The sequence below is a fragment of the Embiotoca jacksoni genome, unplaced genomic scaffold (genome assembly GCF_022577435.1).
Source record: "Embiotoca jacksoni isolate LCO1_2020_lvr unplaced genomic scaffold, fEmbJac1.0.p SCAF_5, whole genome shotgun sequence".
NCBI lineage: Eukaryota > Metazoa > Chordata > Actinopteri > Embiotocidae > Embiotoca > Embiotoca jacksoni.
Window position 1 is genome coordinate 22,704,263 of NW_027185403.1, and position 11,180 is coordinate 22,715,442.

At 43.3% G+C, this 11,180-nt stretch overlaps 1 protein-coding gene across 3 annotated transcripts in view; it reads left to right on the forward strand.

Moving 5' to 3' along the window:
* pcdh10b (protocadherin 10b) overlaps positions 1–7,236 on the forward strand; it is a 21,120-nt gene extending 13,884 nt beyond the window's left edge. For 2 of the 3 annotated variants that reach the window (XM_069170815.1, XM_069170814.1), the window contains exons 4-5: positions 926–1,083; positions 5,728–7,236. In XM_069170815.1, coding sequence (XP_069026916.1) covers positions 926–1,083; positions 5,728–5,781 — 212 coding nt within the window. In that variant the 3' untranslated portion in view covers positions 5,782–7,236. Of the gene's footprint in view, positions 1–925; positions 1,140–1,208; positions 1,295–5,727 lie in introns of all 3 variants that reach the window. The other variant, XM_069170816.1, reaches the window with a different exon arrangement.
* The last annotated feature ends 3,944 nt before the right edge of the window (positions 7,237–11,180 follow it).

Here is an 11,180-nt window from a genome sequence, read left to right on the forward strand (position 1 = left end):
TGTATGTATTGTCATTTTACTATCGTTATTTATGCCTTGTTTTTTCTGCATGTCTACCGCTGCTTCTAAGGGGAAGCACTTGTTTGGCAGAAAATGTCCATTATTACTGTTTAAAATGGGACTTCTGACCAGTAACTGCTGCTGTTAGATAAATGCAATGAAGGAGAAACATGCAATATTTACCTCTTGAATTATAATTATAATGCAGCATCACATTAACACAATCCACCGCAGTCTATCCTGAACAGTAATGAAATCAGAAAAAATGGACACAGAGCAACTAACTGCCTGTTTACCTGCGGAAAAAACAACAACTATGTCACTTCTGAAAAAGCTCTTGGCTTACTGCGAACGATCTGAGGTGAGGGAACGGCACCAATAACGCTATATTTCTTTTTAATTTGTCCATAACTGTCAGAGTGTAATTTGTCAATAACTTAAATATAGTGATGTGAAAAATACTGAAGTGACGTTAGCTCAAAATTGAACATTTTATACATTTTATTTATTTTATATTCATTTTTACAAGGAGTGCTAAAAAACAGAACCAGCAGTCCCATGAGTCACTCTGTTCCTCAGGGCTTCACAGCACGTGTGTGTGTGTGTGTGTGTGTGTGTGTGTGTGTGTGTGTGTGTGTCTGTGTGTGTGTGTGTGTGTGTGTGTGTGTGTGTGTGAGGGGTTTTGCCATCCACTGTGCGTGCAGCTTTGATCTTAACATTGGTGAAGCAGAAACCCTGACAAGAGAAATCAAAGAGCAGGTTGCATAAATACATACCGTTAAAAAGACGTACGGAAACGTGTCAGATCGACTTCTCTGTGTTTGTGTGTTTTTCTATTTTGTCTCCTGTCTTACTTGTACGAGAAATCCAAAAGACCTGAATTCTTCGTCATGTTTTCCTCCTGCTTCCCCTCTTCTCCTCTCAGGTGCTGACCTGTTCTCTAACTGCACAGAGGAGTGTAAGGCCCTGGGCCACTCGGATCGCTGCTGGATGCCCAGCTTCGTGCCCTCCGACGGGCGCCAGGGGCCGGACTACCGCAGCAACCTCCACGTGCCCGGCATGGACTCGGTCCCAGACACAGAGGTATTTGAAAGCCCCGAGCAAACGGCCGATAAGTCATTCTCCACCTTTGGCAAAGAGGTGCCGCTCAGTCACCAACACCTCCACCACCACCAAAACCACTACCACCTTCTCCAAAACCATCACCTCCACCACCACCATGGCTCCCTAGAGAGGAAAGAGTTGGAGGCATTTCTGCCTACCCCCAGAGCACCTTATAATCCAGCTTATTTAAGTGAGTATTCTGTTTTGCTCCGGCCAGAGCGCCGCTCTACTTCCTGATCTGGTGATCAAATTAGGGGAAAAAAGAAAAGAGTCTAAATTCGATTTTCTCCCTGGACTCTCTGGTGGAGAGAAGCGTGAAATTCATTTCAGGTCTCACCCCTGTTCTCTCAGCCCTCTTGTCAGAGTGTTTAACTAACTCTTCCCTCTTTCTCAAGCATCTCCATTATCTCAGACTGTGATGATCTTATCTTCCCTCACTTACTGTTTCAATTCATTTCAACACACACACACACACACACACACACACACACACACACACACACACACACACACACACACACACACACACACACAGAGACACACACACACACACACACACACACACACACACACACACACACACACACACACAGACACACACACACACACACACACACAACACACACACACACACACACACACACAGAGACACACACACACACACACACACACACACACAGACACACACACACACACACAGAGACACACACACACACACACACACACACACACACACACACACAGAGACACACACACACACACACACACACACACACACACACACACACACACACACACACACACACACACACAGAGACACACACACAGAGACACACACACACACACACACACACACACACAGACACACACACACACACACACAGAGACACACACACACACACACACACACACACACACACACACAGACACACACACACACACGCACACACACACATGCAGGCACACACACACGCACACACACACGCACACACACACACACACATACGCGCACACACACACCACACACACACACACACACACGCACACGCACACGCACACACACACAAACCTTCAGCGGTGGCCTCTGGGCTTTTCCAAATTACAAATGCCAAAAGCAATTATGATGGTTAAGGTTGCTTTGATGTGGGTGATGATGTTAGCATTAAGAAAATACCGTCTAATTTTGGGAAAATGTCTTCTGTAACATAAAGACACTGCTTGGTTTAATCAGTGAAGAAGAAGAAGAAGAAGAAGAAGAAGAAGAGTGGCAGGCAGTGAGCTTAACATCTCATTCTCATTCGGCAGACGTCATCACGTTGGAGACGAGGCTCAAAAACTGTTTTAGATAACTGAGGGGAAAATAAAAAAAGAAAGCGAAAGGCACATTTCCTAAGGAATTACTGTTTCTAAACTCTCATTCAAAGGCCACAAAGAGATACAGCCTCAATCACTGCAATTTGGTGATAATGCTTAATTATAATTTTGTCAAGCAGCGTCTGAAGAGGCCCCCTCACTCATCATCCAACACAGCTAGCTGGAATTATCAAACTGTCAGAGCCCTGCTGCTTTCCTAGCACCATCATTTAAAACCACAGCATGCTGTTAGGAACAGCAGGAAATGTGCTTTTTTTTTCCTCTTTTAATTAATGTTTTATTCATTTGCTATGCCTTTTATTTTCTTGTTCTTGTTCTTTTCCTGAATCAAAGTTAAAAGCAAGAATCCAACTGCTTCTATAAGAATGTACCAAAACGTGGTGTTGAAGCACGGCGAGCTGGCCGTGTTGTCACGGAGGGTGATCATAAGGTTTAATTCATGAAGGTTCAAAAATAAAAGAAGTCATTAATTATGATGACAACGAAGCAGCAAAATATGACCAGAACAAAAGAATGAACATATTCAAACAGAAAAACATCAATCAAATATAATAGCTGTGAGGATTTGATATGAATTACATGGTAATATAAAGATCAGATTTATAGAACAAGTTGAATTAACTTAATCATATAATAATTATAATGATACATTGAAGTTGTTCCATTTTGCCAATAAAAGGCTTAAAACTCTTCGGTGGTTAAAAAAAAAGGAACTTAATAACATGATGAGGTGAATTGCATTGCAAGCAGCAAATAATATCTTATTGATTATGGTGATGATTTCAGGTTATGGCTGCAGCAATGTTGAGACTACGAATCAGTAAAACTAAAGTGTGAACAACAACATTTTCAAATAAGATGTTGTGATATAAGAATATGTTTTTTAAAGCCAGGAAAACTGACCTTCGGAACAACTTCACTGAAGGTGGCAGAAAAACAAGTTTTGTCCAAACCTGGATTTTCTTCATTATTGATTCAAATTTATCGAACATGTTCACGACTTTTAAAGTTTAAGAAGGTTTCCGTTTGCAATTCATTTAAAATTGTGGCCAAACTCGTTGTAGGCTCCATGAAAGATGATCCTGGATCACGGGTGATGGGCCACCGCAGCGTGACGCGTTGCAGGACACCGTGTTCCCACTTCCACAGCTGAGACACACTGCTGCCACTCAAACTAATGACTGGATTGCCGTTTTTACCGTGTTGCCTGAATGCAGCGTCACTGCTATGATATGCTAATGACTGTAAAACTCGTTCAGTAATATTTGTTCTCCACCAGTGAAGGTGGCTGTTTTTTTAAGGGGGGATAAAAAACTACATTTTAAAAACGTTAGTTAATGTTAATCATTCTTATTTAGATTTTAGGAAGCAGTACGGTGGGAACAAAAATTAATTTAGCTTCAGTCTCCCGTTAGCTTTAAATTAATTTGTTGCGTTAGTTGTGTAATTATCTGCACATTTAACTGGCAGTTTTCTTTGAAATTAATTCATTTTTATGGTTGGAAAATATATTTATGACAAAATAAATATGTATCCTGTATATTCTGGCCTGAAATGAATCGTACATGAATTTGCAGTGACTGCTCTTTGTTTTGGTGAAGCAGTGCAGCTCAGGACTGACTCCCTCTCCTGCTGACATGCTGCTCGATGCTCCGTCTATGTAGACGCAGTTTAAAGAGTTCAGGGAAAAAGAACAATGAGGTCACAAATGATACTGGCAGCGAACTCAAGCAGCAACGATATAAAGCTTTATGACAAACACTGTGAAATGGATGACAGATATAAAAGGATATGTGCTAGTTATATAATATAATATAGTAATATTGCTGTTGTCATAATGCATGTTTCACAATTAAAGGGTTTTAAAGCTGTAAAAGGCTGAAAATCTAATCTGAAACTGTGAGCTGTGAGTTTTTACAGTCAGTATTATATAAAAGCTGATAAACTTCTGCTTCAATCAAACAACAGCGATTATTAACCATGATTAAAATTGAAATGAGATTATTCTATCTTTTTTTACCGCTCAGTTTGCTGCACACTGTGTTCGCTGTGAGCTGCTCTGCCTCTAATAGTGGCCGTCGACGTGATTATTATGCGCCTGTGGTGCAGCTCTCCAAGTGAAGAGCTCCCAATATCGCTGCTTTTCCCACGAACACCGCCACTCATTCCTCTCAAAGTAGATCACCCTGGCCCTTATGCTAATGAGTGAGGGGGTGGCAGTGGGCTGGTGGATAATGGCAGAGAGGGAACAACAGTCAGAGAGGAGGCTGGGTGGGGAGGAGGAGGAGGAGGGGGAGGAGGAGGAGGAGGAGGAGGAGGAGGAGGAGGAGTGGAGGAAGGGATAGAGGGATGATACCAACAGGCTGAAGCTCTCTAATCTGATCAAGTCAGCCAGTGATACACAGAGACTCTTTTGTCCCGGGAGGTGCAGGCCTGGGCCCCATCAAGTCAGGGGGGGGGGGGGGGGGGGGGTTAAAGCCAGGACCCAGAGATTACTGTCATCAAACTCAGACAACATGGAGGCGTGGGAGGGAGAAGGGGAGGGAGAAGGGGAGGGAGCACCAAGGAGACTGCAGCCGCTTGGAGCGCTGCCTCCTGCTTTTGTTGTTGTCCTACATAAATTGGCGTTACCCCCCCCCCCCCCCCTCTCTCTCTCTCTCTTCCCCCCCACATAACTAGTCACACATGTATTATCCATGAGCCATTTCACCAGAGTGAATTGAGACAGCCTGGTGGAGGGATGTGAGACTTCCTGCCCCTCTTTGTGCATGTGTGAACCCTCGGATTCTCTGAATGAGGCCATTTAAGTGCTGTTTTGGTTTCTTTTTTTGTTTTCTGCCATTCCTCTCTCTCTCTCTCTCTCTCTCTCTCTCTCCCCCCCCTCCCCCCAGCTGCCACCAGAGTCCTGCATGGGTCAAACTTTGCAAACCTGCATCCTCAAAGCTCATCAGCAGAGCATGATTGTTAATAATATAATGTGATTTAGGGGTTCAGATGTGAAGATGTTTTTACACGTTTAGTTCATTTTTATGTACACAAGTACAAACAAGTAAGTTACATCTGTACAAATGGCACATGGTGCCAGAGAGAGGAGTCGGCTCACTTTTACTCTTTGGGTTTACGTGGCGGGTACGTGACCCGGTGCGGGTACGTGACCCGGTGCGGGTACGTGACCCGGTGCGGGACTCTGCCCCTCCCTCACTCACACTCACACAGCTAACCAGGCTTTTTGTTTTTCTGTGCTTGCAGCGAGGAAAAGGGTTTGCTAGCTCCTTTCGTGTGGACATACCGGAGACTGCGTGACTTTGCACAATCGCTCCCCGACAACCAAGGCTACTTAAAAAAGCATCGAGTTTTCAACCCATTTTGTCCTCCCCTGCCCTCATCCTTCCTCACCCAGCAAAAAATTAAAAGATGAAATAACACACGACGTCACACAAACATGAGGAACAATCCACTTAAGGAGCTACGAGTTTCCTCCTTCCTGGAACTGCTCGCAGCACGGCCGGGATTCGAAGGCACCTATCTCTCGGGAGTAGGAGATGGTCGGACACGGAGGATCGGGGTGGGATGGATGGGTGCGGGATGGATGGGTGCAGGCAGGTAGACGGATAGCCTTACTGGGAGGACCCCGTGGTCTCAGCAGGACTGAGAAACTAAGCGGAGGGGAAGGACAGCGATGGTGGAAAGATAAACCTGGACAGTGATCTCTCCTTTCTTTTCCAATCTGTGTGTGCCTGTTTACAGCACTGATGTATACATCTTTGAGGAAAATAAAACCACACGAGGACTACAAACAGACAATGAGAGGCAACCTAAACCAGAGTCCCCCAGAGAAACCGCCACTGAGCCCTTTAGGCGTCTGTACTCGCAGAGAGAGACGCCAAATTGTACAGGAGAATATTTGTGCATTTCAAAATGCAATATCACTGTTTTAGATTTTTCTATTCTGTTCGTGTGGTCAGATGTCTCTAATCAGATCTACTTCAAACTTTATAAGAAAAGGTTGTGGGCAGGATATTTTTTTAATTTATGTTTTTTTTTTGTTTCGAGTTCTTTTCTTTTCTTTTCACTTTCGGTTCTTTTTTGCTTTGGGTTTGGTTTGTTCACCTACATCGTGGGCTTGGACACTTTTCTGATTCTGAGGCGTCAAGTAGTTTCTATCATGTGTGAGAAGTGCTTACTGTACTCTTTTAAAAAGTTTCAAGCTGAATATAAAAACTCTCTATATAAATCTATCTATATCTACTTGTTCTGAAGGCGTGCTATTTGTTTGCTGGGTTCCGCATTCTGATTCAGAGGTCCGACTTTTCTTTAAGTGCCCCTGAAGAAGGCTTGTTGTTTTTCCCAGTGGGAGACAAAGAGAGACAGAACAGCCTTAGCAGATGTAAAACTCAAGTTCTCATTGTTTGACATTATTTCATTATTTTTGGATATTGATAAAGATCATGTCTATAAATAAAAAGGAGGTGATAATTTAGATTGAAATTCATGGTAATTCTGTGTCATTGTAACCAAAACTTTAAGGGTCCATTTATAAAGAAACAAAGAAAAACGTGATCAAATGGTTAAGAGTGTTGTACACAGTGGAGTTGGAATCCAGTATATACATATTTCTTTCTCACACATTACAAACACAAACACACCAATATGCCAACAATAAATTAAAAAAATGGTGAAAAGGAAGGTCTCGTCTGCTTTTATTTTGATGTGTTTCTTGTTGTACAAACTAAAAAATAAAAGCCAGACTGGAGGTGATTGAAGCGGTTCTGTTTCCTTTGTCTACGTCTCTACAGTTTAGACTTTAGACCCCCAAGAAAAAAATGTGAAATTGCCCTGAGGGGGCCGGTCCTCTCAGCCGCCACGGCATCCGATTCACTGTGACAATTGTTTTCGTTTTTTCGCTCATTCGATTAATTGAAAATTTGATGCACAATTAAAAAACAATATGAGCTAAGGCCCGCTCTGCGTTATGGCCTGCCGTTGTGTCTCTGTGGAGGGACACCGTGTCAGAATGTAAATAAGCTGTGTTCATTCAAATTACAGATTAATTGAAACACAGACAGCCGAGGGGCCTGGTTCCTCTTTAGGAGCTCCGGGCTCTGGGCCGACAAAGTGGTATGTTGTGCACACTGAAGGGCAACATGCACAAATATATAACCTGCAGAGGTTGAAAGTTATTATGTTAATATGAGGTACTTTTCTTCTGTGTTTTCATTTAATGCTCATTTGCATCTGCCAGCTGGAATCAGGAGTTTATCCAAAGTATGATCTTTCATGTGTCCTCAGACTGAAACAGAGGTGTTGACTGATGCTGTGTGCTGACATTGAAGTGAAAGTTATCTATTCAAAATGTTGCAGTACGTTTTTTACATAAAATGTTCATTTGTTATTATTACAAGTACTGAGGCCGATGAGGGTGGAGCTCATTTTTATTGAATAGTTTTCAGGTATTTGATTTGTTAAATGTCGCTGTAATCTATTACTCTTGTTGAGTTGTGATTGAAGTTCTAATGAGAAACACTCCTCCAGTGTAAAACTATATTTCCTTCACCCATACTGGGACTCCTATACGAGGCCATGCTGTTGGATTCATGTCACTGAGCTGTCATGGTATGTTCAGCCTCCTGAGACAATTCATGCCCTCAATAGAGGACACGTTGGGTCGCATTAACTCTCAATAACAAATGAATGAGTGCAGGAATGTGTACGGTTTGGTAGATATGAGGTAGATTATGCGCATGAGAAATGAGTTTGGGAGCGGGGTGAGGCTCGGGCTCTTTGGCAGATGATGTTGCCCCGCAGCATCGACCACACCACCGAGACGAACATATGGCCCACGTTTATTACCGGCGCAGGCTTGTCGTCTGGTTATATGATGGAGGCTTTCAGTGTCGTAAACCTTTTTACAAATTGGTGTTTTATTTAAAGGCGTCTCATCAGGCAGCAGGTGTGAGAGCCTTCCCAGGACGGCGAGTAGAAACGCTGCATCTCTCTCCGTCAGCGTTATCGGCGCGTATCGATCGAGCCGAGCGAGCAAAGATTCCTGCGGGTTAATCTGACCGTGAAACGAGCACTTGTGATTACGTCCCCAAAACATGTGACAGTAGACAAAAATGACCTCAATATGATCAGTGAGTTCAATCAAGAAAACATCAAATCAGCTTCATGGTCGCTCTCTCTCGTGTCGACACACATTCTGTAATCCACTCATTCCTTTTTACAACGGCTGTGTAGATTTCGGAGATCTCACTGTGTGTTTTTATCTGTCTGAAAGTAGATGTTGCAGCTGTAATCCAAGATAGATTATAGTATTTACAGATGGTGATGAACCAATAACGAGGTGGAGTTCAGACACACTAAATCGTCTGTGGGCCTGCTTAATCTGCCAGTACATGCTGAATATTCACTGATTTGTTCATCCGACTGACAAAAGCTTCACATCTTTGTTGGTGCAAACTATAAATATTACAAGCAAACAGGGAGGAGCAATGACTACCACAGATCGAATTCCTCAGTCCTGTTTTTGGGGGTTTCAGAACACCATTCTGAAGTTAAATATAGGACGACAAATAAAGAGGGGCGGCAGTGTGACGCGTCGACCCCTTTGTTGCTGCGTAATGAGGGCAGAGCTATCGGAGCAGCACCGTTTAGATTGAGGACAAAAGTTGAACAGAGAGCAAGTGCAGTATAATCATATCTATTTTCTTGTTAAATAGAAGCTATTATGTTTGACCTCCACTCGACGCTAATCTCTGTCACAAACCAAAGTTTTAATTTCCATGTGCGTTTATGCACACCAGGCTCCAAATGAGAAAAACCATTAGAGTATAATGAAAGATAAATTAAGAACAAAGAAAGAGACTTACAATTCCCCAAACAAATGGGAGGATTCGAAGAGAGGCGGACGGTGAAATAAAGAGTGCGTCTTCTGTCTTTCTATTTCCGGTGAGTTGGAGGAGTGGGAGGGGGGGGGGGGGGGGGGGGGGTAATTGCAATTGCGAGTTTCAAAGTCACTTACTTCACAAAGGCAAAGCGGATTATAAGCAGAGGCTGAACTTTTTCATGTCAGAGCTCTTTTGTAGATGCCGGCGGACAAAAAAAAAAAGTCATCACGGTGAATCGGTGCTTGAATTCCCTGCTGATCCGTGTGGGTGGAAATAAAACCGCAAGCGGTTGTGGACGGTCTGCGTGAAGGTTGATTATGGGCTCTTCAAATGTGGATGAATGACTGACAGATGGACTTTGAACAAGTCTCAGAAAGAGAGCCAGGACGAGAAACTCAGAGAGCCAACTGTGTTCTCGTTCCTCGCTTTGCCCTCCAACAGGCTTCAATTTGCGTTACGCTCATCGAGGCTCCGCTTTGACACCCTGACTCAGATCTCTGCACTCACCGACCAATCAGCTGACAGAGATACAGCCACTACATGGCTCACCTTTTCTTTCTTCAGCCACCTTGAGTGCAGACACAGCACTCAGAAACCATTGTCACCCTCCACTGCCGCAGAGATTTTCTCTGCAAACTGCTTCATTGAAGTTTCTCATTAGTGAGTTTTAGCCTGCTCGCCCTGCGCACATTGCCGGGGAGTCGGGCAGCAGTGGCTCACTAAATAAAATACAGTCTTCTGCTCCTAAGTGGCTTCTCTCGTCTCTTTCTAGGCGACTGATGACTAATAATCAGTCTGGCTTCGTCACATCCAAAACAGCGTCACACTGTGATTTTGGCAAAGCAATAGTTAGCAACATTGCCCACCTCGAGGGGGAAGATAATATAATCTACACTGGTTGATATTCATTTCTGGCTTTGTTGCACCGCCACACCCGGAGAAGAAGCAACATTTTTAGGTGATTTCCTATTTATTAGAGCTCAAATTAATTTGTTTAAATCAGCGAGGCAGATGGGAAATAAACCAGCAGTTTCTCTAAACCGCTTTATGAAACTGAAAGACTATGCATCTGAAATGCTGCAGATAAAACCTGACAGTGGAGGAAACCTGCCTGAGGATGACTGTAGTACGTGATCAAAGCTCAGGCAGGAAGTGTGGAAACAGTGATGGATGTTCATGACAGTCTGGGTAATAATTTTATCTTCATTTTATCTTCTGATGCTCGGACTCTTGGTGTTACTTCACATCAGGGTTCTCAGCTCTGCTAAAATAACCTGGTGACTACGATGTGATTGTTGCTGATAAAACCCACAGCATGACGTACAAAAATAAGACCCAAATTTAAAACACAAAATGAAGGTTTTGCTGCAGACAAACAGCTCCTTATTTTCACTAAAAAAAACAGCCTTCATACACTGAACTCCAAAACTTATATTAAAGATAAAAGTCATATAACTGAAAGAAGTCGTTCACAGCAGTGAAATGCTCCCAGACCTCTCGTCACGTGCTGTCTTCACTCCCTTTTGTCCAGCTGTCTCCTCTCGTCTTATCACCTGTGTTATGTGGGAGGTGAGGCTGGCCGGGACATCTCTGCCTCCTCTGTCCTCACAGCGCTGCGTGACGGGTGGCGGCTGAAATAAAGACAGAATGAAGATGTTACACGGTGTGGCCAGAACGACTCTCATATTTCTGTCTTGTACTTTTTTATGTTTTGCAGATTTATTTTTTATGTTTCCCAGAAGAAATGTTTTCAGGTTTGGATATTCACGTCATTTTAAGCTTATTTTTGCATTCAAAACCTTTAATGAGCATGGG